The sequence below is a fragment of the Pinus tabuliformis genome, chromosome 1_2 (genome assembly GCF_031772625.1).
Source record: "Pinus tabuliformis cultivar Carrire ecotype Pingquan chromosome 1_2, CPIR1, whole genome shotgun sequence".
NCBI lineage: Eukaryota > Viridiplantae > Streptophyta > Pinopsida > Pinales > Pinaceae > Pinus > Pinus tabuliformis.
In genome coordinates, this window is record NC_142298.1 from 175,231,338 (window position 1) to 175,254,623 (window position 23,286).

At 39.5% G+C, this 23,286-nt stretch overlaps 1 protein-coding gene across 4 annotated transcripts in view; it reads left to right on the forward strand.

The window, feature by feature from the left end:
• Window positions 1-772: 772 nt before the first annotated feature.
• The window catches only part of LOC149205055 (O-fucosyltransferase 16-like), a 65,569-nt gene continuing 43,055 nt past the window's right edge, over window positions 773-23,286 (forward strand). The window contains exons 1-4 of one of the 4 annotated variants that reach the window (XM_089394876.1): window positions 773-1,536; window positions 1,972-2,034; window positions 2,382-2,466; window positions 2,605-2,674. In XM_089394876.1, coding sequence (XP_089251002.1) covers window positions 2,027-2,034; window positions 2,382-2,466; window positions 2,605-2,674 — 163 coding nt within the window. In that variant the 5' untranslated portion in view covers window positions 773-1,536; window positions 1,972-2,026. The remainder of the gene's footprint in view (window positions 1,537-1,971; window positions 2,035-2,381; window positions 2,467-2,604; window positions 2,675-23,286) is intronic. The other 3 variants (XM_089394877.1, XM_089394874.1, XM_089394875.1) reach the window with 3 other exon arrangements.

Below are 23,286 nucleotides of genomic sequence, written 5' to 3' on the forward strand. Positions count from 1 at the left end.
GGGAGCTTTCACAGTGAAACATATGAAATAATATTTTTGAGATTATCTATGTAAAATCATCAATGTAATGGAAAGAAAAAAAACTCTATTTATTCCAAAATCACTAATCTAATTCTTAAATGTTTTATGTAATTTTTACATGTTTTTTTTAGAATCATAAGGTTTAGCTATATAATTTGCATAATTTAAATGTCTCAACTATTTTCAAAACTCTAAATTTATTTATCAATTTAAAAATGCATTTTAAACCATTAAAATTCACAATTTTATCAAAATTATATATATCTAATAATTAATTTTTTTATCCAATTTAAAAAAATAATATGTACATTTTATCATTATTTTTTATTAACCAATATCATTTTACCTTGTTTATATTACAAACAAACGCATAATAACTAAATTAAAATTAAATTGTATTATAAATCTTTAAAAGGATTCCTTTCTTTATTAAAAATACAATTGTTTCCTTGGAAAAAACACCTTCTTTGAACTCAAACAAAAAACCATTACAGATTTAAAAAAAATCAAACCTCATAAATACCATCAACAATATAAATAATTAAATAAATAACATTATTTTATTTATTTTTAAATATAAATGTTCAAACAAATAACATGGTTTTATTTATTTAACCATAATAACCAGTTACTATGTCGTCAAATCCACATTAAACTAATATTTTAGCCCACCTACTCTTTTGTCACTGGGAAAAATTCAAAGAGTGGGTTATCCAACCCACTTATTCTTTTAAAAAAAATACATGAATCACCGGTAAAGACCAGATGCTTACTGAAACTAGGAACATGACACAGAATTTAAATAGGCAAGGAGCAAGAAGTTGAATTGAGTTGAGTTGGATATTATCTATACAGCAAGTGGATGTTATTGTGCAGCAATAAAAGCGTTCCTCACTTCTCTTCCACTAAGTTTGGAACACTGGAGCCTGAATACCATGTCGTCCAAACGTATTGGAATACATCGATTCTGCCATGACCACGTCCCTTGTGCGTGACGAGTCTTCATCTTGGAGTCCTATTTTTAGCAGGCGTTATTCAGCGCAACAACCAAGAAAGAGGGTGTCCCCCTCTCGCTCTTCAAAGGCCCATATCTCTGCTCCACATTTCCTGGATTTTAAGCATGAAGGGGGTGAATTCATAATGTTTTTCCCGAGCCTTTCGGTTTTTATGGGCGTTTAAGCTGTGGCGTGAGAAGCCAAGAAGATTGATCTGGCAATCCAGGACTATCCTTTTCACACCCACCATGTCGCCATGCAATTTATCAATGGGCTTTTGACTTGGATCGGGCAATGGACTTGGAAGCATGGGCGATTACCGAATGTTGGAGCAATAATGGCGGTGCAGAGACAGAAGCGTCGAATGCGGATACTGTTAATTCCGCCGACTCCTACTATCTCTCTCGTCTGCGGATCGATCCTTTTGGCGTTAACATTTGTGTCGATTATGATAGGGCCTCTGATTGATCTCCGACACTTTCCAAACTATTCTGGGCCTCCCCCTGTTCCCATAAACCTAGTGAGTATCTTTAACATTAATCCAATTTTGTTTCTTGGTTATTTCGAAGACTCAGGAGAATTTTTGGGGCATATGGCTATTTTTCCCATTTTTTAGAAAAAGATTGGCTGATTTAAACTGAATTTTCACCCAGAGGATCAAATCATGTTAATTGAAATAATTACTACCATTTAGCCAGACATTTATATTTGAATTAACCTACTTTTATTGTAATACACTTTATTTTTATTTTTACAATATCCAGCCAAACATTTACATTTGAAATTTACAAAATCCATCCGAACATTTATCTTTGAAATTTGAAAAACCAAAAAGATTCACATTATAAATTTTAACAACTGTTGCTCAAAGACATAATGCAAAGAATTGGATTATTCTATTAGAAGGAGCTGCAATTACGATATTTGCTTATTTCTTGATGCCTTATGTTATTAGGCAGTGGAGACCAGAAATCCAGATGCTTCGAAATTAAGACTAAGTGAATTGGAAGATGTCCGGGTATGATTTTAGGTTTATCGATTTGATTTCGCCTTCATTATTTTATATTTACTTGTTTTGTGGCCGTTTTCTTTGACAATTTAATTCTTATCTTATCGATCTTTGTTTTGTAACAATTGAGATTTACCAAATCTATTGCAAAACAAAATTAACCTTTGGAATCTCTGTTGTTGTTTCTTTAACTACAAAATGACTAAATCTAAAATATTGTATGAATCTAAATACAGACTCTAAAGTAGTTGTAGGAATTGAATGGGTTAATGACCACAGATCTCTTGCACATGCCAGAATTTCGTTATGCGACATAATAAATTGAAATATCCTATGACAAATTTATTGCATCACAGACTCAAGGTGACCGCTCAAATTTATGGGCTTCAAAGTTCTCTGAGTTTTACTATGGTTGCAGCGAGCCTAGCCGTCGGTTCACATGTAAGCTTTATATTTCTCTTGAACGCTTAATCTCCTCTTAACTCTGATTGGTTATTAGTTGTAAAACAATCATGGATTTGTTTTTTTTATCATTGTAATTATTTCTATTTATTCTGTGTAATTACTAATGATGCATAGTTTTATCAAAGCTTCAGTTTTGAACACCATACCATCATTATTCGTCTACAAGATCCTCCCTTTCAATCAGGTAAATCACATTATTGAAGTCTTCCTTTCTTTCCAAAACAGAAATTTACCATAAGTGCCAATATTGTTTCTTAACAGAATACTTAGAAACATTTTTATGGCTGCCTCAATATGCTTGGTAATTTCAGAAACGAAAATTATAGCAAATTACTGAAAACCTATGTTTCAAAGTGGTCAGGGGACCGGGGATGTGAATTTTCAATTTTGTGACAGCTGGAGGGACCCCCCAAAGTTCAGGGATGGTAGGGTACAGGACATGGACTTTTTCCTATTATCTTTGTTAAGTTCATCAAACTGACACCTTGTACCTAATATAGAAATTGATGTTAGGAATAGGTGCTGTACAGTGTAGACAGAAGAAGGGAAACCAATAGAGAGGCTTTTTATTCAGCAATGTTTTCATTCTTTGACAGCGAAGAACGGGAACCAATAGAGAGATTTTTTATTCAGCAACGTTTTCATTCTTTGACCCCAAAATAGGCTGCTTGAAATTCAAAATAACCAATTTAACTAATCATATCAACTGAGAGGTTTGTGGAAATATCATCTCTTGTCATATAGAATGCTTTCCTCTACACCCATATACATGTGTACTGGATGAATAGTTAATTCCCCATGCAATATATTTTCAGCGTGAATAACAAAAGAAAGTACCATCTGAAAATTCCCTTCAACATTCAGCAAAGAGCAACTACAAGTCTCAAACAAGATGACTCCTTCAATTCACTATGATTGATGCCTAGTAGCGTGTAAATTGGACAAGTCTTCAAGATTTAGATTGCTGAAGCTGAATTATGAATCTTGATAGTTCTACTCAAAATTATAATCCAAGAATACAAAAGTCACCCAATAGATTTCTTCTTGTATTCTGAACGTCCCACATCTCCTAATTAAATGGGAAAGCGTAGAAAAAGTATGAAAAACTACTATGTATGCTTATTATATTATCCTCTATGCAAAATCCAAAAGGTTTGATAAACATAGAACCCTCACCACTAGGTATAGCTATAACTTATTATGGCTGCAAGTTCATTTTTCCTAAAAGTCACATTTCATTGAGTTCCAGTCTAATTTTACATGAGTTACTCATACAAATCCCAATGACAACTTAGAACGAAATTGAAATAGATAAACACAATTCCGTCCAAAATTGAATTTTGCCTACCGTGGTGGGAATTTTGAGGCTAGCTTGTTGGAAAAAATGCTACAAGTCCTCTCCCAAATTGCTTGCTTTGAAGAAATTTCAAAGCGGGATGCATCAAGATGTCAGACACCTCACAAGAAACATCTTCCTCTGGTAGACTCTTTCATTTGCCAAGGTACTAGTCAATTTTTATTAAAGACCGTATCCATGGAGGAAAGGATTCTCCCAAGCTTGATAGCTTTTGTCCTTTATCGCTGCTGTAATACATTGACGTTTTGATCAAAGACCCTTTTCAACCGATAGACATGACAAAACCCTTATTGGTTAGTCACAGAATTCTATATGTGCCATTCAAAAAATTTATTTACAACTTCAATTTGACCATTGGTTTGCAGGTTATATCTAACATTCAGAGTCAATGTTGTGCTTTCCAATCTGAAAAGCGTCTTCTAAAATGTACTTATAAATTTTGGATCTTGACAGCTAACGTTCACCTTAGGAAACCCATGAAGTCAGTAGCTTTCTTTCATAAATAAAGTAGCTACTTGGTGTGCCTTATATGTACTTCAACTGCAAGAACATGTGCCTACCTAGTTATTCAATCAACAACAATATAAAAGCATCATGCCTAGTAATGAAATCAATATAGAATTCCATTTCTATATGGATATAGGAAGTTACTGAAGCAGCCCTGGACTTTTGTGTGACTTTTGTGTGTCTTCAACCATTTTCATTGGCAAGTTTCAGAAGCTGTGACATATCCCTTCAGATATATTTTCCACCTTATTTTCTGTTTTTTGGCAGCTCTTAAAGAAGCCCACGTGTATTGATGAAGGAGAATAATGACCTGCAAGATTTTTCTGTTTTATCTTTGAACTAGAGATGAGAAGCATCTGTCCTGTACACTGTATAAGACAGTTCTTGTTAGATTTCCTGTCATCTCTGGCAATAACATCTGGCTAATTCTCCAATAGAACAGACAAGTCATCATCCTTCACGTACTTAACAGTATGACAACAAATCAATTGACCTCCAAAGTTGTAAGCATACATCATCTCATGAATTCTAGACATAGTGTTAGCAACAACATTACCAAAACCCTTTTGATAATGGATGCCAAAAGCATATGACCAGATCAAACTTATTCATTTATTTATTGCTTACTAAGGTCATGCTAAGATCAGAAATTTTTTACGCTATTGTGGCTAGTTTTTACAATAAATTTTCCATTCAAAAGATATTGCCTAAATTTTGCCAAACAATATGTGCTGCCAGCATCTCTTTGTCATAGATTAAAATAACCATTTCTTTTTCACTCAACTTCCAGCTGTCAAAAGCCATTTGTCTTGCCATTTTATGAAATCGAATTGCAATACTTATTCTTGAAGCATCATATTCTACCATGAGTTATTAAGGGGAGTTGGAATAACAACTACTGGGTATGATTTTGTCGCCTCCTTAAGCGTTTGAAAGGTTGTATTCACTATGTTTCTCCGTGTAGCCTCTTTACTTCTAACCTGTCAGTGGCATTGTATAAGGTTGCAGGGATTGCTACCGACTGCTCTGCCCAAAAATCATGGTTCCTACCAATGTGCAATAATGATAATTTCGTGCACGGTTTCACACATGGAACCGGTTACTGTAGTTCCATGCATGCTTCCACAATGCTTCATGCATGATTTTAGGGGAACATGCACAGTTCCACAGTGTTTTGCTTGTGGTTTTGGAGGAACATGCACAATTCCATAGTGCTTAATGTGTGGTTCTAGGGGGGTGACTGTTTTGTTTTTTCTTTAACTTTGGGTTAAGGGTGGTACCTAGGGTGGGTTTAGGGATGAGGGAGAGTGAGGATATATGCATGTTTTCATATGTTTTGAAACTAATTTTGCAACTCTCTTAATAGACAAGAAAACAACTGTAATGTCCCCGAGAAATTAATTGCCCAACAGAGGAAGTAGCCTATTGATCCCTGTAGGCTATAGTCCTTGAAAAAGGGGAAAACCCCAAAAGACAATGTTGTTTAGGGAGCAGAGGGCGAGTTTTGGGGCAACTAGGAAGAGAAACACAAAGTTGGGGTTTGGTGTGAATTTTACTCAACTAATTAAGGAGAGAATCCCCTCAAAGAAATCTATAAGTACAAGAGGGTTGAATTCATTTGGATCATCATTGGATTGGATCATTTATCTTTGTTTTCTTTGAGCCTGAGGCTCTGAGGGTTTTAAGATCCTTTTTCTCCTATTGATTTCGGTGGTGAAAGATTCCACCCTAGTTGATAAACTTAATCTCTTTATTTTCCTATTTTCTCTACTTTGTTCTGGTACAGGATAATTGGAAGAAGATTTGTGGACCAAGGAGAATTGTCAGATGAATTTTGTCCAAGACAACATCCGAAGCAAGAAGAGTCGGATTCATCCTGAAGTCAGCGAGTCTGGTTTGAAGGTAAACAAAAGCGAAGTTCTGGAACCGTCCTACTCTGAGGCCTTACGGGCTGCTTTGTGACACTCAACATTACTTATGAGTCTAGCAATGAAGGTCGAACTCTTTGTCTGAAAATCTAGCTCTCAGATCGAGGGGTCTGGTCCTTATTTGAACCTGTGGATACTTAGTGATTCATTTAGCTGAGGAAATCTTACTGAGGGTCAGATTGGAAACCTTGAGGCAACGAGGAACAGAAAATCGCAAGCGTGTTGGTATAGAGTAACATCGGTGATGAATATATCGGAATTCAGAGGTCGTTCCCATAAACCTAAAGTTCTAAGAGCAGTGTGGCTCCTGTAATGGAACAGAAAAGGGACACGAAGGTGGAAAGGTGCATCAGTTATGGCATTTGCAAAGAACAGGCAGGAACCGAGCATGTTCTTGAGGCCACCATCCAGACAAAACTTGTATGGTTTAACCTAGATTACTTGAATATCTATTAGGGCATTATTGCACTATTCAAAGTGTATGGTCTCTCTCCTAAATTATAGGCATTGAACTAGGATCCATTAGTTGGTTGGATGATATCTATTCTTATCGTTTGAATGTGTAAGTCTCTTCCGGTAGTTTTTCAAGACAAATAACAGTGGTATTAGAAGGGTTTATTAATTTTATTGTACAGTTTGTGGATCAGTTCAATAAATAAGGTCTATTGTTGTTAAGTGATTGAATTATTGTTGAATACATTTATATGTTTGAAAGTCCTTATTGATGATTGTTTAAAAATCATAATCACTCCGTCATGCATTAGTTTTGTTAATGTTGGAAAGCACCGTTTATTTCATTCTTGGATGAAGGAAGGAATTATATTGAAGAAGCCCTAATTGCACAAGAATCCCTAGAAAATTGCCCTAGACTATTACAGTGGTCTTAGAGCTGACTCTCCTGCCAACCTGGAGGGTGTTTAAATATGGAACTGTTGGAAGCAGTTTTTGGTAGGGAGTATGCAAAATCTTGGAGGAAGCTGGAAGAGAAGCAAGTAGAGACTATAAAAATATTGCAATATTGGAACAAAGTGGCTTTTACAAAATTAGAGGAGTGGACAAGGAAAATGAAAAGGATTGATTAAGAAAATGGAACGACTTTTGGGCTAGTGGCAAGAAAAACAGATCGAGTGATACTGATGATAAGCCCAAGGCTGTAAAACAAAGTATAAGAGGAACCAAGGCAGAGGCAAAAGCATGGACATGGCTATATCCCCCTAAAAAGGTGAGAGATATTTATTGGATGATTCCTTGATCTCTGTGAGTATTAACATTGTAGATTCAGAGAAGTCATTAGATGGACGAACTGTTCTGCAGCCAGAGCTTGGCAATATTACCAACAATGAGATGAAAGATCTGAAGTTTGTAGGCCCTGTGACTGAAGCATCTTATTCTGTAGTTGATGGTTGTGATGGAATGCCAACTGTAGCTACCACAGCTAGTGCACCCCTTGATTGTGAAAATGATATGGATTTGGAGAAAAGAATTTTGCACTCAGCTTCCAAGGATGCATACCCTTTTAAAGGACACTTGCAAGCAAATATGACTTTGTCAGTTGCAAGAAAACATGATAATCAACAACCATCATTCAATGGTTCAGGGAAGACATTGATGGAGCAACTACAGTTTCAAGGGAACATGGCATTGGATTGTTAAGAAGAATGTATCTTGAACCCTTTTCTTGGAAGTGATAAAATTTCTAATGTTGGAAAATTCTGCCAAGACATTTTCATGATATCAGTTGGGGTTGATAGGCTCATGGAATTTGCACCGCTCAATTCAGGCAAATCACAGTTGACAGACTTGAAACAAATAGATGGGCAACACCCCATTCCAATATTCCAAGGTCATGTTCGTCATTCGGGATACTTGTCACCTTCAAGCTTAGGTACATGCAACACCAAGAAAACAGATATGGAGACAACCCCCAGGCATGTGCCTGTTAGCCCTGAGGTGCAGTGCTGATATTTTGAAGACTAAAGGAGGGAAATGGTCTATTTTGCTGTCGTGGAGAGGTTCCCATACGGTCCATCACCTCACTTTTCTCACTCATCCACTCCCATCCACGTTCACTCATGTCCTAACCCAACCCTCACATCATAACAAAACTCACTTTCGCCTTGGCCCTACATGAATTAATCCATTTTGGCCCCCCTATGTATTATTATTTTTCAAAGCACATGAAAACATGCACTAATGCGCAAAAGCCCCCGAAAACCTTACCTTTCCGTCCATATGCGCCCTGTTGTCGCGCAGATTGACACGAGAACGCTCAGATCGGGGGCTGTCACCCTGATCCCCGATCCCTCCGTTTAAGCCTGTCTCCCGTGGCTAAGGGGGGTAGACCCTATGAGATGATGAAGACCAACTGCCGACCAGTTGGTTGGGAGACACGATATGAAAAGCACTAAAAAGATTTAATTAATTTAGCAGACCAGTGCCTTAAGAGATTGTTGTTAAAACGATTACTTGTTAGATGATATAGAAACATAAACCGTGAACAGCAATCATTTGTCATCAAATAATTTAGAACAACGCAAGATATCAGTTAAACTCACAATGCTCTTAGAATGACCAAATCTCCATAACAATATCCAGCAACTGAGAATTTGGAAGAGATGAATGCTTTAAACAACCACGAAAATCATGAATCATTAACCAGATATCATATTTATGCAATTTAAATCTTCAAGATGATCATTCGTGTGCATAACTTGAAAAATTTTAAATCTCTAGCATGACAATTTTCTAAATCTAGACAAAATTTACGACAATGCCCTTTTTTATATTTTTTATTTTTCATATTAATAAAATCTAAAAAAGAAACGATTTTAAAAGTGAAATTTAAAATTTTAAAAAATTATAAAGCTTAACTAAAATAAATAAAGAGAAAAATTTACGATCTATTCTAAAATATAAGTCAAAACTATTGAAAATTTTAAATCTAAAGAAACTTGAAATAATCCTATAAAAAACAAAAAACGAACCAACGCAAATATATATACGTATCGTAAAACCTAAACAAAGAAGCCTTACCTGCGCATAAACAACAAAAATAAATACGATTCCTTGCAGGCCGAGAAGATCCTCACGAATGTCGGCGTGTTGACAGGCTTACCAGATCGATTCGAGCTCAGAGATACGCGTATTTTCAGTGGAGATCGAAAATTTAAAACCGTCCTGAGGATGCTGATGATTGATATCGGCTTTTTTACCTAGCGTTTGAACGATTCACGCTTTGCAGACATTACCTGTTACTCCCATGCAGGATGCTTGCAACGATGGGTTCAATCACATAAAACCTGAGACAAGTCCGCAGGTATGCGAGCACCAGACAGAGTCGATTTGAAGAAAATGCTGCGATTTCAGGCTTAAAGACCACCGCAACAATTTACGCTACCTCGCTGATACCCCAAGCAACGCAGGTAGATGTGACAGCTGATCTCTGAGGCTGGAAATCGATACGCATATCATTTGAAAAAATTACTTCGCCCGAGAATCCCTGATCGTATTTGCCATGAAACCCAAAAGAAACTCCTACGCAGAACGGCAAGAGGGACACGCCCACAGCTCATGTGATTTCAAAGCATCAAAGGATTCGATCAATATAAATCAATGCCCTCACGTGGTGAAACAGATAGATACGCATTCAGCAGTTTCGTTTGGTGGCAGATGGGAATGATTCCTCGTGCATACGCAGAGAGGACCTTCCTCTACCTCTGTTGATGGCAGGAAGCTATTTGAGGATACCTCTGGAGAGACCCTGTTCCTGTAATTGCAAAGAAACAAAACCCTAATGAAAACTGTATAAAGCAAAATCTGAAACCCCCAGATCAGCTTGACTAATTTACAGATTTTGGCCCCCTGAAATGCCAGATTTAGCAATAAGAACAGAAATATTTTAAAGAACAAAAATTTCAGATTTTCACTATGAAGAACTTTAGAAAATCTCTCATGCAAATTAGAAAAATAAACTGAATGATAGACCCAGGATCAAATCAAACTGGGCTCAGCAGAAAATGCTTGCGGGAGTTGGCTGGTTCAGCCGAGAACTTTCCCAAACGCCCAACAATCTTCTTCAGTAAGGGTTTTCTGCACAACTCAGAACAACCATCAGTAAAGAGGGCAAAAATGCTGTTAGATCTCAAAAAGTAATGGAGATACCTGCCATTACTTCAGAAACCCTAACACCATTCAAACCCTAGCAAGTGAACAAGATACCTGTGCTCACAATACTCTACAATAAGCTATTATTAATGGCTGAAAAATAAAATATGCAGAAACTAAATTAGCTCACAGCACTTCCAGAGAGTAACACCAGCTAGATTTGGACTCCAAAGTCTTCTTTTATTAACTAGAAAACAGATTACAAGAGAGCTTCTTCAGTACAAGACTCACAGATCCAATGATCTGAAATGACCCCTAGCACCCTATTTAAAGGAAATGATCCCAACGGCTAGTTCGAGTGATCCATGTCGAAATGATCTCGACCGTCGATGAGGATCAAGACATCTCTTAATCTCATCCGTCGAAATTGTTAACTTATTATTATAAATAATATTTTGCATGCATTCACTCAAAATATTATTATTTTATTATTTAGGGTTTTTGCTTTATTTTATAATTTTTTATTATTTTTTTATTTATTTCATTTTTCAATTTTTTAATTTTTATTTATTTTATTATTTTATTTATTTTCTTAAATGGATCATCGAACTAAGCCTTTGGAAATATCACCTAGGACCTAGGACTTAGGACTCATGAGGGGATTTAAAACATTTTCCAACCCTCAAGACACATTACATCATGGCTTTTACAATTTACATCTTAAGGGGAAAAACCCCTTTATCATAGACCCTCATAAATCACCCAGTTTCTGCGACACAACTATAATCTAGCAGATTAACACACTAGGATTCTCCTAAAGTTCTAATAATAAAATGCATCCCGGCTTTGGGGTTAGGCTGAAGGAAAACTCTGCCGATCATAGATCGGTGAGACGAAAAACCTTCCGGGACGTAGATTATCATTAGAAAGTTAGGTCCACCTAGGCAATTTACATAAACGACTCATATCTGCTAAGATTATTTACAATTCATACATGCAGACTGGGTTTACAATTAAAATGATCAAGCTGCTGATGACTGCAGGCTGGCACGGACACGTCGTTCAGGTGCTACCCCTTTTTGCAAAGAAAAGGGGGGGGGGTTGTACCGCATGGGTAGTTGACCGGTAGTGGTCAACACGCCCCTTTGCACATTTCTTGAGGTCGTCCCATACCTTCGTGTCCCCTGCCGTCGATCTTCCCACTGATTTGACGGTCCACACTTCATCCGACCAACGTTATACGCTCACCCGCTTCGACCAATCACCACCGTTAGATCATTTCCGCCAGATCTAACGGCTATCACGCATATCGCTCGGGCAAACAAGAGAGAGGGATACCCGCCCGATAAAGCGGTTTCCTCTCTCTCCTCCACTGCTACGTGGCGCTCGATGAATGGAATCGGGCGGGCTTCGGCCTTTACTGCTTACCGCCCGATATAAACCATTTCCGCTTGAGTAAACCGCTCCCGGGCGTTATCCTTCGAGCACCTCCTCCGCCTGATAGTCGTTCGATCTACCCATCTAAGATCTGATGGCTCAGACTTATTCCGCTCCTGCCACGACTTCAAGCCTCCGGCGATTGATCTCCTCTGTCCATTCCTCCCGATCCAACAACCCTCGTTCACGATCACCATAGTTCATCCTCCGCCGCCTGACCAACATCCCGACCGTCGATCCACACCATCCAACGGCCCACATGCCCCCGTACCCCACTTCCCACCAGTCACCCGGGGAGGAAATTTGTTGGCTTTGTCAGTGTTTTTGACAGTCGGACAGTTGAACTAAAATAACAGAATGCATGGCCGAAAGGGGAAAAACAACAGCACGATGTAGCCGAACCAACATAAATGATCATGGAATATCGCATACACGAGTGAACCACCTGACAGTGTGGCGAAATTACCAAAATTTGATTACTGTGTTTGTTAGAAACAGAGCTCTCTGAGCTCATGTTTGTCTAGTTATGGCATCAAGTAGTTAGAAGACAGAGGGGATAGATTAAGACATCTCGAGCCTCAGAGAGTTCGAGAGTATTGTAAAAAGCCTATAAATGGCTGAAAGTTCGAAGTAATAAGGGTTCAACTTTTGGAGACTGTGGATACTCTGTTCCTCCCAGCGTCTCATCTTCATTCCAGTAATACAAGCTTCTTTTGCTATTACATGTTCAATTGCCATCTTCTCCTCTGTTCTAAGCTTGCACTTGAATAGGTTATTCATGTTTTCTTCTGTGTCTAATGCCAGATAACTATCATCTTATCTCTGCGTTGATAAATTAGATTTGCAAGCTTCATTTACTTTCTGTAGCTAGCCATTCATATGTGTTTATGTATGTATCTGTTGGTACAGTCAGGATTCTCCATCTATTCATTGAATCTATAAACTATTGAGCATTAGTGGTCGAAAGCCTTGTCAAGCTAAGGGTGTTCATGCATGTCTTGAGTGGAAACAGAGTTGAAACAGTCATCTGACTTGATCCAAACCCCAATCCATTCCAATAGTTCAGAGAACGATATTGAAGATTTATATGTTACCAGGCATCTCCGAGCTACAACCTAGGAGAGTTTCCTGGAGTGCTAACATAATTGGCACTGTTGTCGGGGAGAGGATACTGAAGCTCAGCTTCCCTGGGGGACGACATAGATTCAGCTTTGATGATAGACAAAGCCTGGACACTATTTGCGTTGTAGTCATCTATTTAGCTACTCTACTGGAGGACGAACCTCTTGGCGACTCCAATTCATAGTTCTGGCTCAGTTTGTGAGGCATACTCGGAGAAATCCTCAGAAGCCACAAGCTGACCCAGTACTTGACCCTGAAAAAATCATCAAAGAAAGAAAAGTGTTGCAGAAAGGAGCATCAGGTTCAGGTAGTTCTAAACAATATTCTATATCTCTTCAAGAAAATCCTATAATAGAACAAATACATGTTGAGAGTATAGCATCTAATACTAGCAGTGAAGAAAAAATCTTAGAGATTCATAGAGCTCCTTATTCTTTAGGTTCTTCTTTCGTTGTAAGCCCAAAGGAAGCCTCTCCTCCTATCCATCATACTCCTTTAGTCCTATTAGTCACTCCTCAACCCTCTGTCATTCAGACTTCCAGTACCCTTATAGCCACCACAGCTATGGCAGCACCACAAGCACCTACCAAAATGGAAAGAATCATAGCTGCTAGGTATGGACCTCTAGTACTGCCCACTCCTTTGAATGCCATGCCTACTGGAGAATATCAGAAGTATATGCCTAAGTTCACTGGGACTGAAGGTGTTACAGCTGAGGAACATCTTGAATCATTCTATAGCTATGCTGATAACCTAGACATTAGTGAAGCTGATGTATGGATGAGAGTCTTTGTCCAAAGTCTAGATGGAGAGGCTAGAAAATGGTTCAGAGAATTGACCCCAAGGTCTATAGCAGATATTGAGGCTTTAGATGATGCATTCCTAAAGCATTGGGGGGATAAGAAGGATCTACTCTACTACCACACCGAGTTTGGAAACTTAAAGAGGGAAAATGGTGAGTTGTTGTCTGATTTTAATAAGAGGTTTAATCGCATGTACAGCAAGATACCAGCTAGAGTAAAATCCACCACTACCTCTGCTAAACTCATCTATGCCAGTGCCTTTGATTCTGATTTCTGTCTACTATTGAAGGAGAGACAATGTGCTACTTTGGCTGATATGCAGGATGCAGCCTTGGAAGTAGAATCAAACATTATGGCTACAGAGAAGCTCAAGGGGAATGTTGATAGAAGGAGACAGAGGGGCGAATCTTCATCATCTTCAGATCCCAAGATAGATAAAATGACCAAGATGATAGAGTCATTAACCTCTGAAATCTCCAAATTAAAGGTTGAGCAGCACTCTGGGAAATGAAGAGTTCCTAAAACCTTTGTTCCTAGAAATCTAAATCCATATAGAAGAGCTAATGAGTAGTTGCAGATTCTGCAAAGAAGCAAAGATGCCAATGAAGACCAAAGGGAGAAGACCCCTTTCTAGAATGTAGTCATGGAAGAAGAGCAGCTTGAAGAAGATGATGAGATCCATTGTCTGGAAGACAAAGGCAGTGCCTCCTTTTTGACCTTAGCTGCCTATGAAAAGTCATTATTCAATGACCAGATCAGCCAAGAGTGGGATGGTGGAGCTGTTCTGCAAACTGATGATCAACACAGATATGATATGAGGTCGAAAATGAATAATGCCAAGGAAACTCTTGTTCAAAAAGCTGTTGTTCCTGCAATACAACAAGCTAATAAGCAGAAACGACCGATAATTGATCCCATCATCCTCAAAGCTCCAGCTCACGAGGTAAGAGGCCTTGACAAGTCTCCTTCTCCTTTCAGTTTTGAATTAGAAATTCAGAAGCTAAGAATACCTATACCTCTAATTGAACTAGTGAAGAATGAGTCCTTCAAGAGATCTATCCTCGAGGCCCTTGAGCCTAAAGCCATCCAAGCCTCCACTGACTATGTAAATCTGCAAGACAACAAACCAGCTGTTGTTCTCAGCCCAATGATTGAAAATTATGATGACAGCTCCCCATCATTCTATGTCTCTTTGACTATTCATGACAAAATCCTTCACAACTGCCTTTTGGACACAGGAGCCAACCATAATCTAATGCCCAAGGCTGTCATGGATGAGTTGGGTCTTGACATTACCAAGTCTTATCATGACCTGTTTTCTTTTGACTCTAGAAAAGTGAAATGTTTGGGATTAATCAAAGACCTAGCCATCACCTTGTCTCAGCTGCCCATGAAGAGCATGATGATGGATATTGTGGTAGCAGATGTACCCCCGAAGTTTGGCATGTTGCTTTCCAGAGGTTGGATCAAGAGATTAGGTGGAACATTGCAAAATGATCTATCCTATGCTACTGTCCCAGTTTTTGGAGGTGAGAGTAGGAGATTATACAGAGAAGCTCAGTTGGCTTATATCATCAGTGATGAAAGGAATCCTACTAATCATCCCATCTATGCTGTCGACACTGATTTTGGAGCCTGTATTCTTCAGATTGAAGAATCCCAAAAAAGAAAATGAGTCTGCAGTTCATAGACATAATGTAGGGAGTCCAGCCCATCCAAAGTACATAAATCTGTCCACTCACTTGTCTTCTGCCCAAAGTTCCGAGTATTGCACCCTGATGAAACAATTTGTTGATATTTTTGCTTGGGAGTACAATGATCTTAGGACCTATGACACCAACATCATTCAGCATAAGATTCCACTGGAGAAGAACACCATCCCTTTTAAGCAGAAATTAAGACCTATCAACCCTCTCTTATTGCCTTTGATTGAAAAGGAAATCAAGAAGCTGTTGGATGCCAAGATCATAGTTCCCCTAAGGTATTCAAAGTGGATAGCTAGCCTTGCGGTAGTAAGAAAGAAGAATGGAGAAATCAGGCTTTGTGTTGACTTCAGGAATCTGAACAAATGCTCTAAAAAAGACAACTACCCCATGCCTAAGATGGAACACGTGCTGCAAAAAGTTTCAGGGGCTAGAGTCATGTCTTTTTTAAATGGATTTTCAGGTTACAATCAGATTGCTGTACATCCAGAAGATCAGGAAAAGACCGCCTTCACTACTCCTTGGGGCACTTTCATGTACTCCAAGATGCCTTTTGGACTGATGAATGCTGGGGCTACTTTTCAGAGGGCCATGGACATAGCCTTTGTGGGAGAGAATGACAAGTTTGTCCTTATTTACCTTGATGACATAACAGTCTTTTCCAGCAGTCACAATGACCATTTGCAGCATTTGAAGAAGGTGTTTCTAAAGTGTAGACGGTTTGAAATTTCTGTGAACCCAAAGAAGTCACAGTTTTCTCTAGAAGAAGGCAAACTTCTGGGACATATTGTTTTTGTTGAAGGTGTGAAGATCGATCCAACAAGAGTTCAAGCAATTCAGACATTGTCCATCCCAAGGTCAAAAAGGGACATTCAATCTTTCCTGGGTGAGATTAACTTTGTCAGGAGGTTTATTCCAAATTTTGCAAAGCTAGTGAAGCACATCACTTCCATGCTGAAGAAAGGATCAGAAATAAAATGGACAGATGGTGCAAGAAGCTCTTTTGAAGTCATCAAACAAGCTATCATGGAAGCTCCCACTCTAATCAGCCTAGATTATACCAGGGAGTTTTATATCTTCTCTTTTGCCTCTTATGATACACTTGCAGTAGTTCTATTGCAGAAAAATGATGAAGGTGTAGAGCACCCTATGGCCTTTTTCAGCAAAACTCTGAGGGATGCTGAACTAAGGTATGACCTTATTGAAAAACAAGCTTATGCTCTCATAAAATCTTTAAAGGCATTTAGAATTTATATTCTGCATTCCAAAGTGGCTGCGTATGTACCTTCAACTTCAGTAGCAGATGTCCTAACTCAGCCAGATATTGATGGAAAGAGAGCTAAATGGATTACAAAATTCATAGAGTTCAACATAGAGGTGAAGCCCACCAAGCTTGTCAAAGGCCAGGGCTTGGCTAAGCTTATGGCTGAGGAAAATTGCAGTTTGTTAGACATCAATTGCATGGGTTCAAATTCAGGTGGTGAGCAGACAAAGGAAGCAGCAGAAGAGCAAGAGCAGAATCAGTCTTTGGCTGAAAATCTAGCCACCTGTGAATGGTATTCCAGTGTAGTTCATTTTTTGCAGAAGCTAGAAGTCCCTCCAGGGCGTAGCTCAAGTCAAGCCCGGGCCATTAAGCTCAGATCAGCCAAATTTTGCATTAATAAAAACCTTCTTTATTGGAGAGACCCATTAGGGATCCTCTTGAGATGTCTAGACAAAGGACAATCTGTGGAAGTCATGCACCAGTTCCATTCTAGCATCTGTGGAGGGCATCATTATTGGAAAACCACAGCCCACAAGATCCTGAGAGCTGGGTATTATTGGCCTACTCTGTTCTCTGATGTATTTTCTTTTGTGAAGTCTTGTGACAAATGTTAGAGGTTTGCAGGAAGACAACAGCTAAAATCTCTGCCCTTGAAGCCAGTACACGCCAATGGTCCCTTCCAGCAGTGGGGCTTGGACTTCATAGGTGAGATCAATCCACATTCCAGTGGCCAGCACAAATGGATCTTGGTAGCCACTAATTATTTCACCAAATTGATTGAGGCTATAACCACTAAAAATGCTAATCATCAGGTTATCATAAAGTTCTTGAATGAGAATCTAAGTTGCAGGAAACGTAGGGTAGGAGGCAGTTTCTGTACGGAAATGGAAATGAAACCCTGAAACGCGTGTGGTACGGCCGTGAAACGCGTTTTTGGCCATACTGGCACGTTTCACGATGCATAAACGTGGCCAGTACGTCCGGAAATGTGTTTCACGGCCATACGACGCACGTTTTAGCTTGTAACTTGTGTTTTTTTAATTTATTATTAGGTTTTCCTAATGACTTCTAGTTGCTTCTAGATGCCTGTCTAAAGTTATAAAAGTGAACTTTGTCTCATTCTCTCATCACACTATTCAGCAAGTCGTTTCTCTTGGAGACTAGCGATTTTAGCAAAGGAGAAGAGAGGAAGAGAGCAGTTGTTTCAGCTAGGGTGTTTTGAGCAGTGAGCAAAGTAGATTTCAGCAGCAAGAGCAAGAGATTTCAGCAGCAGATTTGGAGTGCAGAGTTTCCGGCTACGACATTCTTGGCTTTTTGGCTCAGCTACAGCCATATTTCTCCTCTTTTCTGGCATTTTGGGGTAGCTTCAGCTACAAAAAATTAATTTGGGTAAGCAACATTCATTTTGTTAGTTTTTTCCTACTATTTCTTCAATTTTTCTAGGGTTTATGCTGCCAAAAATATGAAAAACGTTTTTTATTTACAGATTTGTTTTTTTAATTTATTTTTGCAGCAATGGCTTCCAACCAAAGTGCAGCTGCAAGTTCAAGCCCTAGGGCCAACCCAAGGGCTGAATATTATCCTCTTTGGAGGCATGTGACGAAGCTTCAAAGATGTGCAAGTGGTGGCTCATGGGAATGGCGATGCAATCTTTGCAATAATTTGTACAAGGGCTCCTACCCAAGAGTGAAGGCACATCTTTTGCATGGAGGAGGACAGGGGATTGCAGGTTGCACAAAAACAACAGATCCATTGGCAAGGAGGGCATATCAAAGAGAGCAAGATGAGGCAGATGGTACTAAGAGAAGGCATGATGACCTTACTCAAGCTCCATCTAACATTGAGCCAAGGATTGTAGTTGAAGCAAGAAAGAGGAGAGCCGGTCCCACTCAACAACATGAACAACCAGCACCCAAAAATACCAGAGGGGCATCCCCTTCAGTTCAGGATAGCAGAATTGCTAAATTGGTGAATGTGCAAGCAAGAGAAGAAACTGATTCCAGAGTAGCTAGGTGCATTTATGCATTTGGTATCCCATTCAATGTTGTTCGCTCTCCTCACTGGCAAGATATGATAAGGGCAATTAACAAAGCTCCTCAAGGGTACAAGGGGCCCAACTATGAGAAAGTCAGAACCCAGCTTCTCAAAAATGATAAGGAGCTTGTGGAGGATATTTTAGCTCCAATTCGTTCTTCCTGGAGTAGCTTTGGGGTTACTATAGTCTCAGATGGATGGACAGATACAAGGCGCAAACCATTGATAAATATCATTGCAACTTTCCCCAAAGGAGCAATTTTATCAAGGCAGAAGACTGCTCAGGAGAGGTGAAAGATGCACAGTTCATTGCTGATGTTATTATAAAAGCTATTGAACAAATAGGGCCTAACAGGGTGGTGCAAGTTATCACGGATAATGCACCAGTTTGCAAAGCTGCAAATTTAATTATTGAGGGGAGGTATGACCGCATCTTTTGAACACCATGCATTGTCCATAATCTGAATCTGATCTTAGAGGAGATCGACAACAAAGTTTCTTGGATAAAGGAACTCATAGGGGAAGCAAGGGAGATTGTCAAATTCATCACCAACCACCAGCAATCTCAAGCCATATTTCGAGAGTACTCCAAATTGGAGTTGTTAAAAGTTGCTAGGACAAGATATGCCTCAAACTTCCTGATGTTGCGTCGCCTTGTTGAGCTTAAGCATGCATTAGTTTCTATGGTGGTGAGTCAACTTTGGATTGAGTGGAGACAAGCAGATTCAGAGCGGGGATCTATGGTGCGTAGATTGTGCCTTGATGAGGATTGGTGGAGCAAGGTAGATTTCTTGCTAATGTTCACAACCCCTGCATCTGAGCTTCTCTGGAGTGCTGACACTGACCAACCTTTCTTAGGAGAGGTATATGATGGCATGGATTCCATGGTTGAGAAAACTATGGAAATCATTTCGCAAGAGTCTCCACAACTTTTGTTTGTTGATGATCATTTTGCTGGTTTGGTCAAGAAAATCATTGTTGATAGGTGGAACAATTTCAACACTCCATTGCACACTTTAACACATGCTTTGAACCCCAAATTTTATGATGAGGAGCTTATTGCTCAAAGCAATGGGAAGAGGAAGGCACCCCATAAAGATAGAGAGGTGGCTAATGGGGTGAAAAAAGCCCTTATGAGAATGTTTCCTTCTCATCTACACAGGGAGGTAAAGGAGGAATTTGCCAGTTTTGCTACAGGAATAGATGATTATGCAGATATATCAGCTTTGGAGGAGAGAAGCACCATGAATCCAGTTAGGTGGTGGATTTTTCATGGAGCAAATGGTGTACATTTGCAAAACCTTGCCATTCGTATTCTTTCACAAGTGGCAAGCTCTTCATCAGCGAAAAGGAATTGGAGCACTTATGGTTTTATTCATTCTGTGAAGCACAATAGGTTGGGCTCACAGAAAGCAGAGGATCTTGTTTATGTGCACTCCAACCTTTGCCTTGCATCTCGTAGGGGTCCAGAATACAAAAGTGGTCCTTCTAAAGAATGGGATGTGGATGCAAAAAATCCTGATTTGGATCTCCCTCTTGCTGCCTTGAATATTGAGGCCGAGTCTGGAAGTGGAATTGGCGCATCATCTTCTTCAGCACCACCATCCACTGTTGAGCATTGTACTGCTTCTATTTTTGATGAGGATTAGTCTTTTGTCTCTATAGTTCTTGCAACCTTATAGTCTTTATTATACTTGCAGCCTCATATATTAATATAAATAAAGGTTGATTTTGAGATTTGGATACATAATAAAGGTTGCTTTTGGATATTCCGATATTTTTATTTTCATTATGTGATCATTCATGAGTAAATGTGATATAAATTTAATCTTAATGTTTAAATGTAATAAATTATATTGTATCATTTATGCTTTATGATTGCACACACACACACACACACACACATATATATATTTCGTATCGCTTCCCGTTTCGGAAACTCGTACCCGTTTCCTTGTTTCGTGCAACCTTGATGAGAATATTTCACTAGATTTGGTTGCCCAACCAAACTAGTCACCGATAATGCAGTAGCTTTCAGGGCAGAAGAATTGGTGGACATGTGTGAGTGAATCCATGGGCATTCAATTGGGGCATTCTACCTCATATTATCCTCAAGGCAATGGCTTGGCAAAATCATCTAACAAGAGTCTTGTAAGGATAATCAAAAAACTGTTGGAGGACAACAAAAAGAGCCGGGATTCCAAGTTGAAGTTTGCATTGTGGGCTGACAGAGTTACCAACAAGAAGTCCATACGAAATTCTCCATTTAAGCTGGTTTATGGCTTGATGATGTTTTTCCTATCCAGTTGATTCTCCCTGTGGCCAAATTCTTGCAAGAAGAACAGCACAAAGAGAATGACATGGCGAGCAGAATGAGTAACTTGGTTGAATTACAACAGATCAAAGAACAACTGGTTGAGAAGTCAAGAATTCATCAGAAGAAGATCAAAGAAACCTTTGATAGAAAGGCAAAAATGGACAGTTTTCAAGTTGGTGACTGGGTTCTCAAATGGGATGCATTGAAGGAAAAGAATGCAACCATGGTAAATTTGATGCCTTATGGATGGGACCATTTGTCATTGCTCAAGTTCAGATGAACAATACTTTCATTCTGCACAATTTGGAGGGGGAAGGTGTTTTTGATGGCCCAGTCAATGGGCGGTTTTTGAAACTTTACTTCATATGAGGCTTTAAGGCCTTAATATTGTAATAGGTTTTTTCAGTTTTTGTTTTCTATGCAAATAAACTCCATGCCCAATGGAACACTAGGAGATAAGTTTGTTTTGGTTGTTACTGGAAAGGCAGTAGTCTGCAGTTCTTGAAACCTCACAGGGAGGCTTTCATCCCCAGAAGGAGCCAGTGTTAGCCCTGAGGTGCAGTGCTGCTATTTTGAAGACTAAAGGAGGGAAATGGTCTATTCTGTTGTCGTGGAGAGGTTCCCATACAGTCCATCACCTCACTTTTCTCACTCATCCACTCCCATCCACGTTCACTCATGTCCTAACCCAACCCTCACATCATAACAAAACTCACTTTCGCCTTGGCCCTACGTGAATTAATCCATTTTTGCCCCCCTATGTATTATTATTTTTCAGAGCGCATGAAAACATGCACTAATGCGCAAAAGCCCCCGAAAACCTTACCTTTCCGTCCATATGCGCCCCTTTGCACATTTCTCGAGGTCGTCCCATACCTTCGTGTCCCCCGTCATCGATCTTCCCACTGATCTGACGGTCCACACTTCATCCGACCAACGTTATACGCTCACCTGCTTCGACCAATCACCACCGTTAGATCATTTCTGCCAGATCTAACGGCTATCGCGCATATCGCTCGAGCAAACAAGAGAGAGGGATACCTGCCTGATAAAGCGGTTTCCTCTCTCTCCTCCACTGCTACGTGGCGCCTAATGAATGGAATCGGGCGGGCTCCGACCTTTACCACTTACCGCCCGATATAAACCATTTCCGCTTGAGTAAACCACTCCCGAGCGTTATCCTTCGAGCACCTCCTCCGCTTGATAGCCGTTCGATCTACCCATCTAAGATCTGACGGCTCGAACTTATTCCGCTCCTGCCACGACTTCAAGCCTCTAGCGATTGATCTCCTCCGCCCATTCCTCCCGATCTAACGGCCCTTGTTCACGATCACCATAGTTCATCCTTCGCCGCTTGACCAACATCCCGACTGTCGATCCACACCATCCAACGGCCCACATGCCCCCGTACCCCACTTCCCACCAGTCACTTGGGGAGGAAATTTGTTGGCTTTGTCAATGTTTTTGACAGTCGGATAGTTGAACTGAAATAACAGAATGCATGGCCGAAAGGGAAAAAACAACAGCACGATGCAGCCGAACCAACAGAAATGATCATGGAACATCGCTGGCACGAGCGAACCACCTGATAGCGCGGCGAAATTACTAGAATTTGATTACTGTGTTTGTTAGAAACAGAGCTCTTTGAGCTCATGTTTGTCTAGTTATGGCATCAAGTAGTTAGAAGATAGAGGGGATAGATTAAGACATCTCGAGCCTTAGAGAGTTTGAGAGTATTGTAAAAAGCCTATAAATGGCTGAAAGTTCGAAGTAATAAGGGTTCAACTTTTGGAGACTGTGGATACTCTGTTCCTCCCAGCGTCTCATCTTCATTCCAGTAATACAAGCTTCTTTTGTTGTTACATGTTCAATTGCCATCTTCTCCTCTGTTCTAAGCTTGCACTTGAATAGGTTATTCATGTTTTCTTCTGTGTCTAATGCCAGATAACTGTCATCTTATCTCTGCGTTGATAAATTAGATTTGCAAGCTTCATTTACTTTCTGTAGCTAGCCATTCATATGTGTTTATGTATGTATCTGCTGGTACAGTCAAGATTCTCCATCTATTCATTGAATCTATAAACTATTGAGCATTAGTGGTCAAAAGCCTTGTCAAGCTGAGGGTGTTCATGCATGTCTTGAGTGGAAACAGAGTTGAAACAGTCATCTGACTTGATCCAAACCCCAATCCATTCCAATAGTTCAGAGAACGATATTGAA